Source organism: Triticum dicoccoides, chromosome 3A (assembly GCF_002162155.2).
Source record: "Triticum dicoccoides isolate Atlit2015 ecotype Zavitan chromosome 3A, WEW_v2.0, whole genome shotgun sequence".
NCBI classification, from domain to species: Eukaryota; Viridiplantae; Streptophyta; class Magnoliopsida; order Poales; family Poaceae; genus Triticum; species Triticum dicoccoides.
Window position 1 is genome coordinate 711,559,039 of NC_041384.1, and position 23,522 is coordinate 711,582,560.

The 23,522-nt window shown below is 49.6% G+C and overlaps 2 protein-coding genes across 3 annotated transcripts; both read right to left on the reverse strand.

Annotated features, from left to right (window-relative positions):
* Nucleotides 1–148: 148 nt before the first annotated feature.
* Nucleotides 149–2,303, reverse strand: LOC119270383 (H/ACA ribonucleoprotein complex non-core subunit NAF1-like). The gene is made up of 3 exons (XM_037552388.1): nt 2,089–2,303; nt 692–931; nt 149–526 (listed from the first exon to the last, which is right to left on the reverse strand). Exons 1-3 carry the CDS (start codon nt 2,286–2,288, stop codon nt 469–471), a joined length of 498 nt encoding a protein of 165 aa, XP_037408285.1. The 5' UTR covers nt 2,289–2,303; the 3' UTR covers nt 149–468.
* Nucleotides 2,304–6,524: 4,221 nt separating this feature from the next.
* LOC119270384 lies at nt 6,525–11,262 on the reverse strand. Of its 2 annotated transcripts, XR_005134080.1 has the most exons (3): nt 11,046–11,262; nt 8,639–10,639; nt 6,525–6,863 (listed from the first exon to the last, which is right to left on the reverse strand). XR_005134080.1 is itself a non-coding variant. In XM_037552389.1 (2 exons), exon 2 carries the CDS (start codon nt 10,620–10,622, stop codon nt 8,787–8,789), a length of 1,836 nt encoding a protein of 611 aa, XP_037408286.1. In that variant the 5' UTR covers nt 10,623–10,639; nt 11,046–11,262; the 3' UTR covers nt 6,924–8,786. The 2 variants fall into 2 exon arrangements, 1 of the variants encoding a protein (XP_037408286.1); XM_037552389.1 differs by lacking the exon at nt 6,525–6,863 and having other exon boundaries at nt 6,924–10,639.
* Between the last annotated feature and the right edge of the window lie 12,260 nt (nt 11,263–23,522).

Here is a 23,522-nt window from a genome sequence, read left to right on the forward strand (position 1 = left end):
TAGATATGTTTTGCATGTTCTAGATGGTAAATTTCTGGAGCACTAGTGCCATTGGAATAATGTGTTTGAAAGATTTGGGGATTTGTAGTAGTATTACACAATGTATCAGACCTGACCGTTATAAGGGTTTAATACCATTCAACAGAGATGAATCATAGGAATCATACATCTATATTTTTCAAATGTAAGCTACATTCTCTCGATAATCCATCCACTCACTACTAACCAAATGATAAAGAAGACATCTAGGTTCTCCTTGCAGAGTAGAATATGATATCCGATTGTCCTAAAAAGAAGTACATGCTACATTGCAGGTGAACACCAAAGAAACATGCATCAAACAGATGTCACAGAAAAGAGCATGTCCAATCTCTTGAGTTACGATCATCCGTCAATCATGCACGTCTATGGGAGCCAATAGATGTGTCATTTGGATCCAGGTAGAGGTTAATAAAGTGGTACTTTGAGCTAATCTTTACGTCTTGCCACAAATAGTTTGCCCATATCTTCAGTAACAACGTTACTCCTGGCAAAACCAAAAGGGAAAACATTCTTCAGGGGCACCAAATGCTGAAATATATAACACGGAAGAAGTTTTCTTGGCATAATTGGCAGAACACTAGCCTTAGTTCACTTGAAACAAGAATTGCATGTCGCAACAACGTTTTAAGTAGATGAAAACAGGACTAACCTTCCACTAAGCTGTGGTGGAACTAATGTGCTCGCAGCAGCATTCCTGGCACCACGAGATTGTGCTGACTGGGCCCTTGGGAATTTACTACGGGGATCTTGAATAGCTGATCCATTTGATTCTCTTTTCCTTGATGAACTTCCCACCATACCAGCAGAACCTCTGTTGGGGAGAGAGGGGGAATCAAAAAGATCTGCAATGTCTGGTAGGTCAAATGATGGTGCGGGCAGGGAGACATTCCTGGACAATAAAAAAACAGAATATCAGCTTAAGAACTCAGATAGCATGGGCAGAACCTACAAAGGGAGGCCAATGAAATATATGCAAGTCAATTAATATGAGATACAGCAAGGAGATACAAATACATTTTGCATCCACATCAGCTGGAAACAAATTCAGTTTCACCACATGGATTAATATGAGATACAGCAAGGAGATACAAATATTTTTTCTGAATCAAGTACGGGTGTGTGATGGCATAGATCAAAGGAATTAAGAGGAAAATTAAGCCAAACAGCCTGCCTAAACGAATCCTGCAAGGTTATAATTAGCAAACTATGCATACACATTCAAACAGAGAAAGAATTGTACATACACGGAAACGACCCGCGCATGATACTCACAAGGGGCAACTGTGAACAAGCAACTGCAGCTTGTCAAACAATAAATCATTGGTTGAGAAATTCAATTATATTAAATTGTAAGAAGAGCCCTTCAATTGTGAGGGAAGCACACCCAAATTCATCTACGGATGCTACCCTATAAGCACATTTAGTTCAGGGCTGCTCAATATCCAACAAAACTATAAAACTATCAATTCAGATTCTTGAAATTTGAGAAGGACATTCTATGTATAATCATCATCCATGAGCGCTCCATGAAACATTTTCACCCTGACAAACCAACACAGGATATGCAGGTTTTCCTGCATACCAGGCAGGGAATCTGTCATAACAGGAACCCAACAAGCCACAGAAACAATTTTTTGGTATCATATATCAGTAGTTCAGCATAGGAGTTGCAATCTTTTATAACGTCACAGGACGCTCCTCTGGGTTGTGAAGCTACAAGATCCCCACCAGTAAGGAACAACTGAACACAGCATGAGCGTGCCTCCTCTCCTTTGAGATAAAACCTCCATCAGCAGATACAAACTGGTTACAGCCCTGACTTGAGCTGCCGGATGGTTCGCTACGGTGGCCTGGTGATTTGGTACCAGGTAGCTGTAGCTCTAGCACATCCACAGGCCACCCACGACATCAGTTAGTCAAATCTAAGTCCAAATCCAGCAGGCGCAATCACGGCCTCCGGTAAGCAATGCCCAAATCGACAACCCCCCATCGATCCCCATCACTGCAATCGAAACCCTAGAGAGAGAGGCGGCACGGGGGGCTTACTGGCTGGGGGCGGGCGGCGGCGCGGATGGCCGGGGCGCGGCGCGCACCGACGGCGAGGGCGACGGAGGCCTCGGCTGCGGCCCGACGGTGGGGGCGGGGCGGGGAGGAGGGGCCGGGGCGGGGGCGGGGGCGGCGGCGGCGGCGGGAGGGTCGCCGGCTTCGTCCTCGTCGGAGGAGGCGTCGTAGGCGACCAGCGACATCGGGTCCGGGTCCGGGTGCGGCTCGGTCGGTTGAGCCGGGTACTGGATAACGGTGGTGCGGTCGTTCGGGCTGGTGGGCTGGTTACATGGACGGACCGGTGCTCTTTCGGTCCGGTTTCCTCGTGGGCCGGTGCGCTGAGCTCGTGGGATCGAGCCCGGATGTTGTGATTCGAGTAAACTCGCACGTACCACTTCTAAAAAAAAAGAGAGAAGAGCAGAGTGCAAAAGTACTCTTTCCGTCCCGAGCTCAAATGAGGTCAGGATAAACAGTAAAACAAAGAAAATAACTAAAAAATGTTTTGGGTGGTTGTCAAATTTCAATGTGAAATGACATTTGTAGAAGCCGTGAAGTAAAAAACAAAATCTTCACTCCAAAATGCTTTTGGAAATGACATTTCTGCAGCATCGACTTTTTTGCCATGGCTTCTACCAATGTCATTTCACAATGAAACTTTGCAAGCATTGACAACATTAGACTTATACATTGTTTGCTAAAAAAAATTGACTTTTTTTATGATTTTACTGTTCATCCAAGCTCATACGAGCTGGAGCTAAGAAACTCCATGTCCAGCAGAGTGCTACCTCACAATAAACGCGTCTTGGTCATGTTATTTTCACTCATAATCCAAGGGGAACCAACAGAGTGGCTCATCCCCTCCAAGTTTAGGCCCAGCTCTCTCAGGGAAGCTATCGTAACTCGCGAGTGTCACCGTGGCTGTTGTGTTTCCCCCCTTGGTGTGTGCTTTGTAACATCGATTTTTCCTGGTTGGTTCGTGGAGGGAGCCAACTCCCTAGGACGAAAAGTAGTGTTCTTGTGATCAAGTGATCACAGCAGTGGGGCGACAACATGCAAAAAAAAACAGTTTGTCTAATTCACATCTAGATGTTTTTTAAGGATGTCACATCTAATCTCCCACAAATAAGGTAGCAACAAGGAACAAAAAAAAGTTGTGACAAAAAACAAACAGACCACAAACATAGTGGACATCATGTTAGATGTTACATAACTATGTCACATCTAGATGTGTCCTAGACAGACCCAAAAAAAACTATAGAAAAAAATTGCCTAGAACTTGTGAATCTGGCATTTCTTTGCAAGCTGCACACGCACGATGCATGTCATGGCTTGGCGTGGCAATAAAGATGTGAAGGAGCTTAGCATGCATGATCCATCTCCACATCTATCTATATAAGCCAAGGCTTCTCGACGATTGATTCAGAGTTGAGTACCTCTTGGCTAGAAAAGAAAAGCACTTGAGATTTTCATTTAGTTGGCTCATTGGGATATTAAAGGAAACCAAAAGCATGGCGAACTGATCTCGTCTTCGCCGTGGCCCAGCATCCGCCGGATCATTCTTGCCGGGGGAGTATGTTTTGCTGGACCCGGCCTGGGTCCAATGAAATTGTTAGGGTTAATTAACTAGTGTTACTTCTTGCAAAAAATAACTAGTGTTAATTAGTGGGTTAATCCCCGCTTAATAGGAACCATATGACAATTGCCTCTTTGGGACAATGGTGATGATTGCTCATCACGCCTTTCCAAACGCTTCTGTTCCCATGTATATAAATATCAACATCATCAATAAAGACTGATAGTTCACTTTACATCTTTGTTACTTTGTATTAGTTGTTCTCTGTCGATCTCTTCTTTAAACAGAAATGATGCTCTGAAAACTTTTAGTAAACTCTAGCTATGGCTTTAATTATATGTGAGTGCCAGGTTGCCATTAATTAGTGTACGTCCATGAATTACACCGATTCTTCGTAGTTAAGTACGGTTCTAGAGCATAGCACGCTAGCTAGCTCCATGGATCACTCTTCCGCTGCAGCTTGAGGAGCTCACTCTGGCCATCAAACATCAGACGAGGCTCCTCTGACATACTGCAGGAAGTAGTTGGCTCACTGACATGTGGGCCCAGAAGCAGGTTGGCCCACTTGTCAGTGAGCCAACTGCACCCTACATTCCTTTTCAGCTGCCATGTGTATGTTTCAAATATAGAAAATATAGAATGCCAAATATCTCTATTGTGTTGTATTGATCTGGCACTTATATGGGATATATATAGGAGTACAATGTGAAGGAAAAAAAACTTGAAGTAGATGGCAAGTCGTACATGTTTAAACCTATTCTATCTCTAACTCTTCTATATCTTAAGCACAATTATACTTCTAACATCGAATACACTGATGGTGCTGCAACAGAAATCAACTAATACTACTATAGTACTAACGTAACCCGACAACTGCATTCAATTCCATGACGATCTAGCTTCAGATGCAAACATACATACGTGCATACATGACAACAAAAATGCATACATGTATCTTTTTCTGAGAGATTAACATGTCCAAGTCTTTCATGATTATCATGAGTGAGTAATTAATACATGTGCCCCTATGCCTAAGTTGCCAATGACGTGTCAAACCTCTGCTTTTTCTCTGAGGGGTTGTGCTGCTGATACTGATTTGCTTGTCATTCATGTATATTCAGTCCTCTTCCACCTTAACAGCCAATTGTAATGTAGCCTTAACTAGTGAGCTCCGTCTCAGCTCTGGATAGATGAAGTCTGCCACTATACCCTCACCATCACAAATCATGTCTTGCAGCTACTCCTGTTAATGAGCTGACTACAAAGATTCAGCCATGTTATAAGCTCCTCCTAATAGTGACCTGACTTCGAAGATCCAGTCATAAGTTGCAGAACTGTTCTGTAATTTGGAGTACTATGGTGGTCTTAGAATAATTTGTGATTGCCAGGGTAATGATGATGCTTTTCTTGAGATAGAGAAAAATGAAACAAGTTTGTGAGGATGATACCATGCTGCTACTTACAATATTTCAGTGTTTTTTAGACTTTTGTTACCTAGCAGCTTCTGAAGGTTCAAACGGAAACTCTTAGTTACCATGTTTGTCTGTTTGATCATACTATGGTATCTGTTGATCTTAGAACAACCAGAGAATGTGACGCTATTTGGAAACAACAGTGGTGGCGTTATTCGGGATCATTTTGTTAAACATCATATCACGCTGGATGCCATCGGCCGGTACTAGGAGAAGATTACGCATATGCCAAGGATAGAATAGGTAGTTGGGTAGTTTAAACATCTATCTCAATTGTATCTATCTCCTTCTCCAGGTATTCTCCCTAGACTATCTCTCTGTAAACAAACTCTTGTATTGATCGCTCTAGGGTGGCTGCGCCCCCTCTTTATAAGAATGAAGCACGTCCCTCCCTCGAGGTAAGACGTTTTCCGCTATCGCACACATTTCACACATCAACTGTGTTAATTAGTTAGGGTGGGTTATAAACTTTGAGCCTGAATTGCTTGTTGAAGAACACTGTCATAAGTTTGTGAATTCTGAAGTCTCAGAAGCACTCTTGGAAGCTACTGCTCCATACAAATATGTTGTGACTTATCTCACAGTAGTCTTTTTTTGGCTTCTCAGTTCCTGTTCTGCCCACATGGACAGATTAAGTTATTTTTCTGGCTTCAGTTAGTACAGTAACACCTAAGCATCCCAATTGTAGCTGCAGTGTATAAATGATGCTACCACAACAAAGGAATGTCGACGAGGACAGCAATTTTTAGAAAAGGAAGTGCTTTCTGTTCTTTCACCAAGTGCAGCGGGAGAGAGCCTGCAGCGCGGAGGAGATCCACCAGCACCTCACCGCCCACGCGGTCAAGACGCCGTCCATCCACCCCCCGCAAACGTCACCAGCCGAGGGCGCCGTCGCCATGCCTAACAGGGCTGACACCTCAAGTCCAGGTTCCTCCACGATGGCCGAAGTGGCGAGATCCGCCACGAGCGACGAGATCCGGCACTGCGCGGCCGACGCCATCGCCCAAGCCCGCCGTCCACCGATCCCGCCGCCGCCCGGAGCCCGCACGCTGCCGGGAGTCCCACACCCATGGATCTGGGCGACCGTGCACCGCTGCGAGCCCGCCGCCTCTGGGATCCGCCACACCGCCGGGAGTGCCGCACCCCGCAGATCAGGACGCCCGCGCCACCACGGATCTGGGAGAGGGAGGAGAGACCCTTCGCCGCCGCCGTCGCACGCACGAGCTTTGCCCGACGCCGACCATCGGCAGCGGCGGAGGGGGAGGAGGGCGCTGGAGGGTTACTAGGCAGAGGCGGCTGAGGCCTCTCGAGCCGCCCGCGGGGGAGGCGACACGAGAGGCAGCAAGATAGGTTGGCTCCTAAAAAGCCAATTGTGATTTTTTCAATAAAGGGCGCTTTTATTATCTCGAAATGTAGCATCAAGCGGATACAAAACATTATGAGTAACACCCGGCCTCTGCATAACTAGGATGCACACAGCCCAACACGGAAAGTCTGACAAAATGAATGGAAAAAACGATAAATCGGCGACAGTAGAGTCCTATAGACCGACACTATGCCTATGTCACAATGGATGGTGGACCGATCCGGAGATTATGCTGCCACCCATGTTGGGTAAAAACCACCGTAGCCACCTGCTCCAACCGCGTACACACCGCCTTGAACAGCGGTTGGTACTCCACTCGTTGTAGCGTAGACCACGTACGAAGCGAGTGCGTACAACGGAAAATAACCTGCAAAGGAGAAGCATTTTTATCATTGAAAACCAAATCATTTCTACATAGCCAAAGCGACCATAGTAAGGTGTATGCTCCCACCTGTATTAGCGTTTTGAATCTATTTGGAATACCGTCCAACCAGTGACCAAAAATATTGGCGACACTTGTGGGCGGATATAAATTTGACGCTATTTGGATGATTGACCATGTAGTACGTGCAAAGTTGCATTGGAAAAAGAGGTGTTTGATTGTCTCTTCATGAGTACAAAAACAACACTTCTTACTCCCAGGCCAGTTGCATCGTGCGAGGTTGTCTTTGGTTAGAACAACTCCCCTACGAAGATACCACATGAAGATTTTAACTTTTAGTGGAATCTTCGACTTCCAGATTTTCTTATTGTTACTCACTGGTACCTCAGAATGCATGAGTGCACGGTACATAGAGTCTACTGTGAATGACCCTGATGTAGTAAGGTTCCAGTGAAACACATCCCGGCCTTGTCTAATATTAATCGAATCCAGACGGGATAAAAGATTGTGCCATGACATAAGTCGGGGGCCAATCAAATCCCGCCTAAACAAAATATTGGGTGGGGATGAACTGAGCACTTGTGCAATAGTATTATTCTTTTCGCGAGCAATGTTGTACAAGGCTGGATATTGTTCTCGAAGACTAGCATTGCCTAGCCACATGTCTTCCCAGAAACGAACCTCCGACCCGTCCCTTATCGCAAAAGACCCAAAGCGAAAGAAATGTTTCTTTGCCGCCATTAGGCCAGCCCAAAAGTGCGAGTCGCCGGGTGTCCAATATGCCTGAGACACTGCCTTTTGGCCTAGATACTTGTTGCGCAGCATGGTTTGCCAAACACCATCCCCAGTAAGAAGTTTGAACAACCATTTACTAAGTAGGGCCTCATTCTTGATTTGCAAGTCATGAATTCCAAGGCCACCTTGGTCTTTCGGCCTACAAACCACACTCCATTTGGCCAATTGTAATGTAGCCTTAACAAGCGAGCTCCGTCTCAGCTCTGGGATAAATGAACTCTGCCACTATACCCTCACCATCCCAAATCATGTTTTGCAGCTACTCCTGATAATGAGCTGACTACAAAGATCCAGTCATGTTATAAGCTCCTCCTAATAGTGACCTGACTTCGAAGATCCAGTCATAAGTTGCAGAACTGTTCTGTAATTTGGAGTACTATGATGGTCTTAGAATTATTTGTGATTGCCAGGGACATGATGATGCTTTTCTTGAGATAGAGAAAAATGGAACAAGTTTGTGAGGATGATACTTACTCTATTCCAGTGTTTTAGACTTTTGTCACCTAGCAGCTTCTGAGGGTTCAAACGGAAACTCTAAGTTACCATGTTTGATCATACTGTGGAATCTCTTGATCTCAGAACAGCCAGAGAATGTGACGCTATCTGGAAAGAACAGTGGTGGCGTTATTTGGGATCATTTCACACATCAGCCGTGTTAATTAGTTAGGGTGGGTTATAAACTTTGAGCCTGAATTGCTCCATACAAATATGACTTATCTCACACAGTAGCCTTTTTCTGGCTTCTCAGTTCCTATTCTGCCCACATGGAGAGATTAAGTTCTTTTTCTGGCTTCAGTTAGTACAGTAACAGCTAAGGATCCCAATTGTAGCTGCAGTGTATAAATGATGCTACCACAACAAAGGAATGTAGTAATACAGCGGTTGGTGTTTTTGCACTGCCTATTCGCTCAAATACATCAGTTTTGAAGTGATGCCATTACTGCAAAAAAATAAATGTCACATACCTCTAGATGTCAGCTGCGATACTGTATAGACTTCAGTACTGTTTTGCGTCGTGAGATGCGCCAGAGCAAACAGAAGAGGAGTAAAATCAGATCGAATGAAGAACAGAGGAGTCTGCACTCTGCAGGGCTTGTGTTGGATCTGATGCTCTTATCTTGGGGCAGGATTTCCGAAGACGTATGCTATCGTCCCTCTCTGATTGGCATTGGTAAGCTGCACCTTGATCACCTCGGAATCTCCCAAAAAGTTGTGGCTCAAGAACAGCCAGGCGAAGGTGATAAGCTCCCCTCCTCTGGCCAAGTGCGCCGCGTGCAGCTCCGGCCGGGACTTGGTGGCCGCATAGATGAGCAGCTTGGTCCATATGTCTACCAACTCCTGCAGTGTTTCCATGCTTGGCTCGATGTTGAAGAAACCTTCAGAATCCTGCTGCTCATCTATAAGATGTGGAAACAAGTGTGCCATTTTCTCCAGCGTATATAAGGCGCTGTCATTGAGCGGCAACAGCGAAGGGTGGGTAACCAAAAGGTATGCCATGTAGTTGGATAGTTTCGGGCATACTTCCACCAAGACACTGCAGCTGGTACCTGTGTCTGTCTCCATGTCCGAAGGAGGATATTTTCTCAAGTGTGCCTCTGTGATGAAATGCACTAAAGCAACCTTCCCACCAAAATCTTCACGAATATCTTGCAGCTCTTGCACTATGCCGCCAAGTTTTGGCCACTGCCGGGGATCTCTGTTGATTTCAGCATCGAAGTCGGTAATTCCCTTCACAACACACTCCATCGTCTCGTTATCTGCCTCCACGTGCTCGGTGTCTAGTAACCTGCTCATCCAGAACAACATTTTATCCTCTTTGATACCAACCAAATTCACCAAGCTTTTGATCACTGTGGTCATTGCTCGTCGACTGTATGACCTTGGCTGGTCGCTGCCTGCATCCAACCACCTGTAGTAGTTGTACTGCCCAATTGAATTTAGATATGGCTTCCTCTCTGGCCATCCAATGCCACTGCACAGGAGAAACCAGGACAACTTTGCAAGCGTGCCGCACCTTCGCATCTTCAACCACGCCCAGGACCATGGTGACATTATCAAAATAAACATGGCACATACTTCCAACAAAAAGCATCCTACGAAGAGCGACCAGGTGATTGCAATGTCGGCTCTATTGTACCTCCGTTTGTCGCTCGTGAGGAAGAGCACCAAGGCAACCAGAACAGACACCTGAGAGATGCATCGCAATATGATGCCACTCCTTGTTCTGAGCACACAGGACTTAGTATACAGATCATCGTACATCATGCCAAGCTCGAGCCTCATCCGCTTCACCCAATTGCTTGGGGTTTGTTGGATAACGTTACCGCTATCACCTGATCGTGCTGTAAAGATTCGAAAGACACGTGGCATACGATGCAGGACAGCGCAAACAATGTGAGAATAGGGATCCTCGGCAACCTCTCCCGGCACCTGTTGCTTGTACTGTTGTCCAGTGGAACCCTGGAGGGTTTCAAAGCTCCCACACTTGAGAGACCATACCCTTTCTCCATACTTGATAATTCCAGCAGCAAACACAAAGACATCCGAAACTAGAAGCTCCACGCCGTGTTTGTCAATGGACTTCCAGAAAACATATAAAGCTAGGACAACTTGCATAAACAGAGTCAGTAAATGTCTCAACCACAACTTGTTGTCCTCCATGGCGAGAGCAGTAATGGTGTCCTGCCCACCAAGATGGATGAGAAGAAATGGTGCCCAGAAGAAAGATAGTCCGGTAGTGGCATCCTCATGGCGCGAGAGGTAGCCCAGGGTGTAAACCGCCACTAAGTCCGCGCCCAGATAAGCTATCCAAGTGAAGAACCTGAGAAACGAGTTGGTGCTACGCCGGCGAAGGCTGCCAGCGAAGAAGAGGAACATTTGCAGCATGAAGCTAAGGAGCACAAGCACCTGGATTTCCCACTCGTAATATAGTTTCATGATACTCCCCATCTAGATTTCCAGTGGACCTGTTGGACAGAACAGTTTCATCACATTTTACTTTTTGCTGAAGCAATCAGGAGCTTCAAGGAGGAAAATCTCGGCTTGGTCGAACCAGACCAGGGGAAACGACCAACCCGAGGGCAAAATGGTCCTAAAACAAATGACGTGTGGGCCCGGACATGGAAAAGGAGGAAAAACGTTTCTTGCTGCAAGAGCAAGAGCAAGAGCAAGAGGGAAGAGGTTGTTGCTCTGTCTTGGGCATGGTCGTCGGGCCGTCGCCCACGTCGGAGATGGCCACAGCCGAGATTCTCGACGCGCTTGTTCCTCTAGCCGTTCTAAAAAAAAGTAATAACTTGCTCCTCTGACCAAAAGCAGAAGCAGAGTGGATCTTGGGGAGGAGCAGAAGAAATGATGAGTCGGGCGAGGCCTAACCTGAAGAGCGGATCGGTCCGGCTGGAGCTCAATGGCGGCGGCCACTGGTCCGGGTCTGGTGGGCGGCGAGTGCGGAACGGGGAGCTCAAGCTGGCTGTCTCTTCCAGGAAGCCAGATCTAGTCCGGAGGGGGGAGGCAGACTGGACCGTATTCTCACAGTGTATGCGTCTTACAAAAGCGGAAATTGATTTTCAAGCCTGGGACCGGTTGGAGCCGCCCCTTTGCTTTGCTTTGTTTTGGACACATGGAGCCGGCCTAGAATGGTCCAGCAACAACTAGCCTCATATTTTATCTTAAAATAGGTTTTCGCCCGCTTTATAAATAAAGCAACAAACCAAATTACATGGTCGAACGATGCAATATGGTGGGGAGACCCCTTAGAGCAACTCCAATGGGGCGACCCATTTCGTCCGCCCGCGTCCGCGGGCGATCCATTCCCAGTCCAATTTTAAGCTGGATTTGCATCGCCGCAGACACGAGACGGACGGGCGCGCGCCTACTCCTCTCCCCGGGTCCGTCGGTCGGTGACAGTCACCACCATTTCCCTCCATTTTTCCCAAAAACACTCCCGCCCGCGCGCGCTCTCGCCCCCCAGCTAGCCATGGAGGACGCCATCGACCTCGACCTCGACGCCGCCACCTGCCTCGTCTCCCTCGCCTCGTCCGGTGCCGTCACCCCCTCCGGGAAAGGCAAGCCTCGTGCCCCACGCAAGACCGCCGCCGCGACCAAGCCGAAGAAGGCGCTGACACCTGAACAGCGGGGAAGGGAGTCGGCCAAGAGGAAGGGCCGGAGACACGCCGCGGACGCGAGGGATGAGGTCGCCACGCAGCAGGACTTCACCAACGCCTGCGTCGCAACGGCAACGAGGGAGGCGCTCTACATGCTAGGGGTAGACCCTAGCCAGCACATCCTCATCCAAGCCGTTGTCGCCGCCGCCAGAACCGCCTCGTCGGCGTTTCCTCGGATGGTGCTGCCGGACTCACCCCGCGCGTCGGCTTGCAACCCGGTCCCCGGCTTCCACGTCTACCCGTAGGCCTCCCGCATCTCCAGGGAGTGCTCACCTGACATGAGCGTGGTCGCGTCTTCCACGCCCGCACCCGCGCCCATCGACCTCAACGCCACCCCGATGGTCGGTGGCACGTTGTCGGTGTCAAAACCGGCGGATCTCGGGTAGGGGGTCCCGAACTGTGCGTCTAGGCCGGATGGTAACAGGAGGCAAGGAACACGATGTTTTACCCAGGTTCGGGCCCTCTTGATGGAGGTAAAACCCTACTTCCTGCTTGATTAATATTGATGATATGGGTAGTACAAGAGTAGATCTACCACGAGATCAAGGAGGCTAAACCCTAGAAGCTAGCCTACGGTATGATTGTTGTATGATAAAGTTGTCCTATGGATTAAAACCCTTCGGTTTATATAGACATCGGAGAGGGTTAGGGTTACACAGAGTCGGTTACAATGGTAGGAGATCTTGAATATCCGCATCGCCAAGCTTGCCTTCCACGCCAAGGAAAGTCCCATCCGAACACGGGACGAAGTCTTCAACCTTGTGTCTTCATAGTCCTGGACTCCGGCTGAAGGTATAGTCTGGCTACCCGAACACCCCCTAATCCAGGACTCCCTCAGTAGCCCCTGAACCAGGCTTCAATGACGACGAGTCCGGCGCGTAGATTGTCTTCGGCATTGCAAGGCGGGTTCCTCCTCCAAATTCTTCATAAAAGTTTGTAAACACCAAGAGTAGTGTCCGGCTCTGCAAAATAAGTTTCCACGTATTGCCACAGAGAGAATAATATTAACACAAATCTAATCTGCTGACGTATTCCGCAGCGTGACATCACACTACGGCCATGTCTTTATTCGAATCGTTTTCACTTTTCCACCTCAGCGTGTTTCGCGAGGCGGTTTCCTTGGCACATCTTGTCAAAGCAGAGATCGTGTCCCTCATTTACGGGATTCTCATCAATACGAACGTGGGTAACCCAACCGCGTCATTTATCACGGCACTTGGGAGGCAAGCGAGTTTTACTAGGCTGGTGGGGATGCATAGTCGCATCCGCTCATATAAGGGGATAAGGATCCACCTTTTTACCTACGCCTTCTTCCTCCTTTGCCTATCCATCTTCTGCGCACCCGAGCTCCAGCGCCCAAGCCCGCACTTCCTACCTCAACCTTCTCCAACAATGTCCGGAGCGGGAGGCAAGTGGATGGTCTCCTCCGTCACGGAGGGCCATGTCAAAAGGCTAAGGAAGGCCGGATACCTATCCAAAGACATCGCGCACCGGCTTCCTAAGGAGGGGCAGCTCCTCCCCACCCCAAGGCCCCATGAGAGGGTAGTATTTCTTCCCCACTTCCTCCGCGGACTGGGTTTTCCTCTCCACCCATTTGTCCGCGGGCTCATGTTCTACTATGGCCTAGATTTCCACGATCTGGCCCCGAACTTCATCCTCAATATCTCGGCGTTTATCTCGTGTGCGAGGCTTTCCTCTGCATCCACCCCCATTTTGGCCTCTGGCTCAAGACCTTCAACGTCAAGCCAAAGGTGGTGCGCGGCAACCAGGCGGAGTGCGGAGGTGCCATGGCGGGTAAAATAGCCAACGTCCTATGGCTCGAGGGCTCCTTTGTGGAGACCTTGAAGGGGTGGCAGTCAGGGTGGTTTTACATCACCGAGCCACGCAATCCGAAGTGGATCGCAGCCCCTGAATTCCGATCCGGACCCCTACGCGGCTCACGTCCTGGAAAGAGACGGGCTTGTCATGGGGCGACGAAGAAGAGGTGACCGGACTGCAAAAATGCATCCAGTACCTGGTGAACAAGCAGCTCAAGCTTGTTAACGTAGTCCAGGTCATGCTCGTCCGCCGGATCCTTCCGTGTCAAGAACGGGACTTCAATTTGTGGGAGTTCAACCCGACGCAGCACCGAACTCTGAGCAGGCTCTTCGACACGACGTACGAAGATGTCTAGAAGGGGCTAACCAAAGGCGCCGAGGCTCCCACATCCGCCTCCGAAGACCGCGGATTCCGCTCGCAGCGTCCTGCTGGCGAGGTAAAATATTTTCACCTTTTATAGGATGTTAAGTTTTCTTCATAGTTTGACTCTATGCGGGATCTAAACTCCCTCACCTTTGATAGGATTGGCAGGCGAAATCCGGACTGATTAACTGTCCGGCTCCCTTGCCCAAAGACCCAGCCCCTGCTCTCCTAGTGAAGCTGCTGGTTCCGGCACCTTATGTGGTGCCGGAGAAGAAGGCCAAGAAGAAGAAGGCCACGGGGACTCGAAAGAGTTCCCGGCATATGGTGGTGTCGGACTCGTCGTCCGATGAGTCCGAGACGCACTCCTCCCGTGAAGACGAGGAGGAGGAAGAAGAAACCTCTCCCCCTCCAGCGGGGGGAGGAAAGAAGAGGAAGGTCGCCCCAATAGGGGAGGCCGACGGGTCCACAAAGAGGAAAACCCCTCCGCCGGACTACGCCCCCGACGCCGACGAGGATGAAGAGGAGTGGCCGGACAGGGCCAACCGTCTGGCGAAATCGTAAGTGTTCAGATACCAGAGTAACTCATGATATTCCTTTTGTTGCACAGCTTTCCCTAATGTCGAATGTAATCATGCAGCCCGCCCAAGGACGGGCTCGACGAGACGTCGAGCGGCTCCCTGGATTCATCGGACGTGAATTCAGTTCCGCCCGCTGCCTCCCCCTGTGCTGCGGATGACGCCAAAGTGGCGTCGCGACAAGCTCCGGGGCAAGAGGAGGCGGTCCAGGAGGAGCCGCGAGGCGACCTCCCGGACTCCATGAGTAGAGGGGACAAGACCCCCCAGGGCTCCAAGTCCGGCTTTAAGCCGGACACCGCTCCGGAATCATCATCGGTTCCGGACCGCGGCAGGCGAACTCCTGCCAAGAGAAGCAAGCCTATTGAGCCGGCGTCCTCCGTCCAACCGGAGGCGCCGGATAGTCTGCTGGAGGTGCTTAAGGGCGCCTCCATCGACGAGGAGCACCGTACCATCATGAGTACGGTGGTCCAGAAGGTTCGATCCGCCAAAAGCGGACTGACTGAAGCTTGTGCTAGCCTTCTAACAGGCTTTGAGGTAAGTAAAAAATATGTAAAAATATTACCGCATAGACAGTAGCCCCTGATGCTCTGTTTGGCGTTCGAAAAGAAAAGCCGAATAGAGGATCTATTAAATATCGCAGGAGTCTAACTAAAAAGGAGTCAATATACGTATGCAGGCTTCGCTGCTGGCCACCGCCGCACAGACTGCGGAGGTGGATGCCCTGAAGCAGGGCCTCGAGCGGACCGAGCAAGAGCTCGGCCTTGCCAAATGGCAGCTCGAGGAGAAAGAAGGTAAGAGATACCTTATAGAAAAAATGCCTATAAAAAGACGCAATTGCAAAAAATGACAGGAGTATACTGCTTATTGTAGGGGCTACAGCTGAGGTGGCGACCCTCAAGCAGGCGCTGTCCGAGGCCAAGAAGAGAGCGGCCATGGAGCGCACCGAGCGGGAGAAATTTGAGGCGCAGGTCGGCGAGGTGCAGCAAGAGCTTCAGGCTCTCATGAAAAAACATGAGAGTTTGGAGCTCGACTCGAAGACGCGAGCGTCCAAGCTTGCTGCGGCCCTTAAAACTGCCAAATCTGCCAAGGCCGAAGCCCAGAAGGCCCTCCAGGAATTGGATGCAGTGAAAAAGATAGCGGCGGGTAAGGCATTCTCTATGCAAAGCAGACATATAAAAGTAAACTACTTGTTACTTACCCGAATCCGGAGCTCTCCAGGGGCATTCGCTGATCTTCCCCGCAGCGTATCCGATGCCGCCGCATTCTAGCGAGCCGAGGGAGGCAGCTCGACGGAGAAGGTGTTCTGGTCTCAGTACGCTGAGGTCGTACACCCTGTGCCCTTGAGTGACCAGCTGAAGCAGCTGGTCGAGCTCCACAAGGCGGCCGAACAGGCCCTGAAGGGCTTCATAGTTCGGCTGTGGCCTAGAGAGGCCCTGCCTGGGAGCTACTTCGGACTGGTGCGGCGGCTGGTGGAGGCTTGTCCAAGGCTCGAGGTCATCAAGCGCTCCGTCTGCATCGAAGGTGCCCATAGGGCCCTTGCCCGTGCAAAGGTGCACTGGGGTAAGCTAGACGGTGAGAAGCTTGTGAGGGACGGGCCGCCGCCGGGGAAGGAGCATCGCAAGCCCGAGAACTATTACAAGGATGTTCTGGCCGGTGCCCGCCTTATGGCGGATGAATGCACCAAGGATGTAATTTTTGAATGAACTCGCTCGTGTTATCATGTGCGCTGAAAACTTGTTCATATGCGCTAAGCAATGCTTGAATTTAAAATATTACTTTTTGTGCGGCCGTTTATCAAAAAATTGAGAGATGGCCAGTCGTCGGCTTCTGCCCCCATGCCACTAGTGCTGGGGTGTTCGGGATAAACCTGAGCGCTCTTTTTCTCATGATTGGGTCCGTCGAGGGAGGCGCTCAGCACAACGAACAAGGCAATCAGACTATAATGCTTGAACACTCTCACTTAGCCATAGAACTCTATAATTTTAAATTTTGGCGAAGCCCCTAGTATTCGGAAGACCGAGTTCAGGGCGCTATCCACGCCTTGGCCGGACAAAGCCGGTTCCTCGCTCGAAGCGGCATAAGTCTTTAAGGACTCGAAAAACCTCTCGAACAGCGACCGGTCTCTCGCCTCATCATGACAGTCAGTTTTAGCTTTCTCTACTGAGGTGCTCAGCCCAGCTCAACCGAGGCACAATCGCAGTAGTTCTCCTAGTGCTACCTTAGCCGATATAGCGGAACGTAAGGCACCAAAACATAGGAGCCAGGCAAACCCAACTATTGACCCAAATCATGATTTGGAGCCGATGCATATAGTGCTATAAGTTCGGGGTGCCGCACTTGTGAAAGTGTACGGACTTCTCACGCCATATTGATGGGTACTGAAGCCCCTGGCGTATTTTTGCCGTACCACAGTGTACGGATGCAACATGTTATTGATAAACATATATATAAAAAGAGGATAATGCAAAAAGTAGACAAAAAGCTATGCATTGTTTATAGAAAGGCTGCTATGAAAGCGAAACGATATAAATAGTGCGATAAGCAAAAGAAATTGGACTATTTAACATGTCCTGGCCAGGGGCAGGCCGCGAAATTGTATTAAAAAACAGGTATACTGCTTGCAATAGAGACCACCTGGGAGTTCCATAATGCGGTGTGGCTTGTCTGCTTTCCTGGATCTTGCATCGTTTGTGCGGCAGTTGAATTGCCGAACAGGTCATCCGAAGTATGGAGTCCTGAGAGTAAGAGAAAAAAAGAAAAAAAAGGAATCTGGCAGCCCTTGGTGCGGTTTAAGCCGTATTTCGGGCGTGCCGTGATAGTGCCCCTTCCCCTGTGCCCATGGTATTTCAAGAGCGTAGTTATGTACGCGAGGCACTGGTTTCGCTATATCGCGAGGGCTAGGGTTGGGGCCGCATTGCTACGCTAGCTCAGAACGTGTCAGGCGGTCTTGTTGTAGGGTACTCCGGGCGCGCTTGACAGTGTCCGGCTTTTTGAAGGCCGAACTGGAGAACTACATAGAGAGGCTGCCTTGTACTTCTGCTGCGAGCGCTGCCGTGTGCTCCTCCGTTCGGAGGGAGCATTCAGTGTTTCCATTGACCGTGATTACTCCTCTAGGGCCTGGCATCTTGAACTTGAGGTATGCATAGTGCGGTACCGCGTTGAATTTTGCGAATGCGGTTCGCCCGAGCAGTGCGTGATAGCCACTGCGGAACGGGACTATGTCGAAGATTAACTCCTGCTTCAGAAGTTATCCGGAGATTCGAAGACCACTTCCAGTGTGACTGAGCCTGTACAGTTGGCTTCTACACCTGGTATGACGCCTTTAAAGGTCGTTTTGATGGGCTTGATCCTCGAGGGATCTATGCCCATTTTTCGCACTGTATCCTGGTAAAGCAGGTTCAGGCTGCTGCCGCCGTCCATGAGGACTCTTGTGAGATGAAATCCGTTAATGATTGGGTCTAGAACCAATGCGGCGAAGCCGCCATGGCGGATGCTAGTGGGGTGGTCCCTTCGATCAAAGGTGATCGGGCAGGAGGACCATGGGTTGAACTTTGGGGCGACTGGCTCTATCGCATATACGTCCCGTAACGCACGCTTCCGCTCCCTCTTGGGGATGTGGGTTGCGTATATCATGTTCACCGTCCGCACTTGCGGGGGAAATCCCTTCTGTCCACTGTTGTTCGGCGGCCTGGGCTCCTCCTCGTCGTCGTTATGCAGCCCCTTGTCTTTGTTTTCGGCTCTTAACTTGCCTGCCTGCTTAAACACCCAACAGTCCCTGTTGGTGTGATTGGCTGGCTTTTCAGGGGTGCCATGTATCTGGCACAAGCGGTCGAGTATTCGGTCCAAACTGGACGGGCCCTGAGTATTTCTTTTGAATGGCTTTTTCCGTTGACCGGATTTGTAGCCTCGGAATACGGCATTAACTGCCGTATCCTCGTTGCTGTCGCTGTTAACGCGGAGCTTTTGTTTGTTCCGACGCGACCTGTCGCTTTTGTCCTTGATATTCGAATTACCAGGGTTCTTGGTTAAATTGTTGCTGCGAGCTAGCCAACTGTCTTCTCCCGCGCAAAAGCGGGTCATGAGTGTTGTGAGGGCTGCCATAGATTTCGGCTTTTCCTGTCCCAGGTGCCGGGCAAGCCACTCGTCACTGATATTATGCCTGAAGGCCGCTAAGGCCTCTGCGTCCGGACAGTCGACTATCTGATTTTTCTTTGTTAGGAACCGTGTCCAGAATTGCCTGGCCGATTCCTCTGGCTGCTGAATTATGTGGCTTAGGTCATCGGCGTCCGGTGGTCGCACATAAGTGCCCTGGAAGTTGTCAAGAAATGCGGCTTCCAGGTCCTCCCAAGAACCGATTGAGTCTGCTGGCAAGCTGTTAAGCCAATGCCGGACCGGTCCCTTAAGTTTGAGTGGGAGGTATTTGATGGCGTGTAGATCATCACCGCGGGCCATGTGGATATGAAGGACATAATCCTCGATCCATACCGCAGGATATGTTGTGCCATCGTACGATTCGATGTTTACGGGTTTGAAGCCCTCAGGGATTTTATGATCCATTACTTTATCTGTAAAGCATAGTGGGTGTGTGGCGCCTCTGTATTGGGTTATATCACGACGCAGCTCGAAGGAGCTTTGTCTGTTGAGTTCGGCCCGGCCGGATTTATTGCATCCGGAGTGACGATCACCGTCACGTGCCGTGGGGCGCCTGCGCGATCCGTAGATCGATCTTGTTTGCCTTGCCTTGTCCTCCAGTATGTCGCGCAGGTCGGGCGCATTTTCCCGTGTCTTAGTATGCTTGACGCGGCGTCGGGGCATGGCTTGAGCGGAGGGCCAAGAGGCCTCTCTATCGCGGCCACGAGGTGTCCGGTCGGCCATGTCATGCACTGGTGATGTAGGTGCTTCCTCCTCTAGTCGGGGTAGCAGCCTGCGCTTTGGGTAACTCTTGGAGGGGCATTCGAGTTCATACTCTTCGGCCGCAAGGACTTCAGTCCATCTGTCAGCTAGCAAATCCTGATCAGCTCTAAGCTGTTGCTGCTTTTTCTTGAGGCTGCTTGCCGTGGCCATAAGACTGTGTTTAAAACGCTCTTGTTCGGCGAGATCCTCTGGCACGACGAACTCGTCTTCGGAGGGAGGCGTATAATTATCGTCCTCAACCTCTTGGTCCGCCGCCCTCTCATGAGGGCTGGCTTCTCTGTCCTCCTGTGCTGAATCTTGCTGGAGGGAGTGTTCTTCGGTGCTATCCGGAGTAGTATTATCTCCCGTGCCGGAATCACCGTTTTTGCTTTGGCGGGATTTAGAGCGGCGCCGTTGACGCTGGCGCTTGGGCTGTTTCTTAGAGGTATCATCCCCCGCTGTTCCATCGCCATCTCCATCCTTTGGAGTGTCCACCATATATATGTCATATGATGAGGTGGCCTTCCAGCGTCCTACAGGTGCTGATTCTTGTTCATCTTCTGTGTCGTCGTCCATGCCGTCGATGTCTTCGGAGTCGAAGTCAAGCATGTCGGTTAAGTCGTCGATAGTGGCTACCAAGTGGGTGGTGGGTGGGTTTTGAATTTCTTCAACGTCCGTATCCCAACCTTGCTGACCGTAGTCCGGCCAGGGCTCTCCTAATAAAGAAAGAGACTTTAGAGAATTCAGGATGTCGCCGAAGGGCGAGTGCTAAAAGATGTCCGCGGCGGTGAACTCCATTATCGGCGCCCAATCGGGTTCGATCGGCAGGGGCGCGGGGGGCTCGGAGTTCAGAAAGGAATCCGGCTCCTCGGAGTCACGGGCCATGCGGAGTGCGGGGCTGGAGTTCGGCTCGGTCGCCTCTGAGATCGCAGCTCTTGAGGCAGCGTCCAACCGCTGATCCTCGATCGGTGCAGTAGGCTCCGAATCAATGGTCGGAACCGATGCGTGTGCGGCCTCCAAGGCGCTGTTCGGCGGCAGAGCTATATCATGCCCATCGAGACAGTGCGGCGCGCTTGGTTGTGGCTCGAATCCATCGAAGATCAAGTCCCCGCGGATGTCAGCCGTGTAGTTTAGGCTTTCAAACCTGACCTGATGGCCAGTGGCGTAGCTTTCGATCTGCTCAAGGTGGCCAAGCGAATTGGCCCGCAGTGCGAAGCCGCCGAAGACGAAGATCTGTCCGGGGAGAAAAGTCTCACCCTGGCCTGCATTGTTGTTGATGATCGAAGGAGCCATCGGGCCTAAAAGCGACGACACAGAGGAACTCTCAATGAAAGCACCAATGTCGGTGTCAAAACCGGCGGATCTCGGGTAGGGGGTCCCGAACTGTGCGTCTAGGCCGGATGGTAACAGGAGGCAAGGAACACGATGTTTTACCCAGGTTCGGGCCCTCTTGATGGAGGTAAAACCCTATGTCCTGTTTGATTAATATTGATGATATGGGTAGTACAAGAGTAGATCTTCCACGAGATCAAGGAGGCTAAACCCTAGAAGCTAGCCTACGGTATGATTGTTGTATGATGAAGTTGTCCTACGGACTAAAACCCTCCGGTTTATATAGACACTGGAGAGGGTTAGGGTTACACAGAGTCGGTTACAATGGTAGGAGATCTTGAATATCCGCATCGCCAAGCTTGCCTTCTACGTCAAGGAAAGTCCCATCCGGACACGGGACGAAGTCTTCATTCTTGTATCTTCATCCGGACACGGGCTGAAGGTATAGTCCGGCTACCCAAACACCCCCTAATCCAGGACTCCCTCACTCGTCATCCGGCGCGTTTACCATTGTTGCAACTCTCGCTTCGAAGGTGTCCACCGTCTCATCTTCTCCCATGCTCAGATTCTCATAACTTTTTAGCAAAGTTTGCAACTTCGCCTCGCGCACACACGAGTGCGCTAGATGCAATGTCTTGAGCGTGTTCCACACCTCCTTCGTTGATGTCTTCAAGATTAGATGCTACCACACGTCCATCGGCATCACCGAGCAGATGGCCGTGATAGCCCGGGGATCCTTCCGATACAAGGCACCACCCTTCAGATACTCGTCACCATCGGGATCGACGGCTTCCTAGAGCTCATTGGCCTCGAGCGTCCACTCCATCATGGTCGCCCACACCATGAAGTTCCCACGGTAGAATTATGGATACTCCGATCTTACCGGAGCAGCAATTACTTTAGCTGCACCAAAGTACTCCGCCAGCTGCTTGGCCTTGTCGTCGTCCGACATGACCTCCTGTTACTAGGAGATCAACCTTGCTCTAGATACCAATTGTTGGTCCAGTCCCGACGCCGAGTATTTCCGGCGACGGCGATACAACCGACGGATGAATGACGATGACGAACTTGACGAAGTTTCTTTACGTCGACACGGACCGTAGCACATAAAGCTGGCTTCCAATTGACTTGGTCACGTACTAGAACACGTACGTAGAAGATAGCAGCCTCGGCCGATCAAGTCGAGCAACTAGCTAGCCGGCTGACTTGCAAACGCACGTACACAAGCACGCTAGAATCAATTGAATTGCCACAGGTATGTCTCGTACCTGCTCTTTGTGTATTGCTCCAACTCACGGTTACAAAGTTTAAAGAGGATATACGAGTATATATACTAGCACGATTTGGTAAAAGCGAGAAATATGAAGTTGATGTTATGTTTATTTGAACAATTAACTGGATTAAAGATTAACTTTCATAAAAACGAGTTGTTCTGCTTTGGTAGAGCCAAGGACGAACAAGAGGCTTATAGGCAATTGTTTGGATGTGAATTGGAAGCTTTACCTTTTACGTACCTAGGTATACCCATTCACCATCGTAAGCTAACAAACAGAGAGTGGAAGTGCATCGAGGATTGGTTTGAGAAGAAACTGAGTTGCTGGAAAGAAAAACTCATGTCTTATGGAGGCCGATTGATTCTTATTAATTCGGTGCTCACGAGTATGCCTATGTTTCTCTTATCCTTCTTTGAAGTACCAGTTGGGGTTAGGAAAATGCTGGACTTCTATCGATCCCGATTCTTCTGGCAGAGTGATGAACTTAAGAGAAAATACCGACTCGCCAAATGGGATATCATCTGTCGACCAAAGGACCAGAGGGGCTTGGTATTGAGAATCTTAAATCAAGAACATATGTCTTCTCAGTAAGTGGCTGTATAAGTTGTCAGTTGAGACTGAGTCAACGTGGGCGCAGATTCTCCATAGTAAGTATCTGCAGTCCAAGACTTTGTCCCAGGTGACAGTGAGACCAACTGATTCATCGTTTTGGAAGGGGCTTATGAGAGTCAAAACTGTCTTCTTTAGTAGAACAAAGTTTATTGTCGGTAATGGCAACACCACTCGCTTCTGGGAGGATACGTGGCTTGGTAAAACGCCATTGGCGCTCCAGTATCCGTCCCTGTATCGTATTATTCAGCGTCGTGATTCTCTTGTTGCAACGATTATGCAGTCCATTCTCCTTAATATTCAGTTTCAGAGGGTGCTTGTAGGCGAACGATGGGAAGCATGGCTTCATTTGGTGAGTAGACTGATGGAGGTTCAGCTAGCTCATCAGCCCGATCAGTTGTGTTGGAAGCTTACTAGGTCTGAAGAGTTCACAGTCAAGTCGATGTATATCGATGTCATTAACTCTAGTATTATTCCTAGTTCCAAACATGTTTGGAAAGTCAAAGTTTCTTTGAAAATTAAAATATTTATGTGGTTTGTGCATAAACAAGTAAATTTAACAAAGGATAATTTGGTTAAGCGCAACTGGACAGGATCTACCAGGTGTAGTTTTTGTGATCAGGACGAGACTATTGAGCACCTCTTTTTTGATTGCCCGTTGACGAGAGTTTTGTGGCGCGCTGTGCAAATTGCCTTTAACATTACTCCTCCGAATTCGGTCAGTGCGTTATTTAGAACGTGGCTTGTTGGGATAGAGTCCGAAACAGTTAGACACATTCATGTAGGAGTATGCGCGTTGTTATGGGCAATTTGGAAATGCAGAAA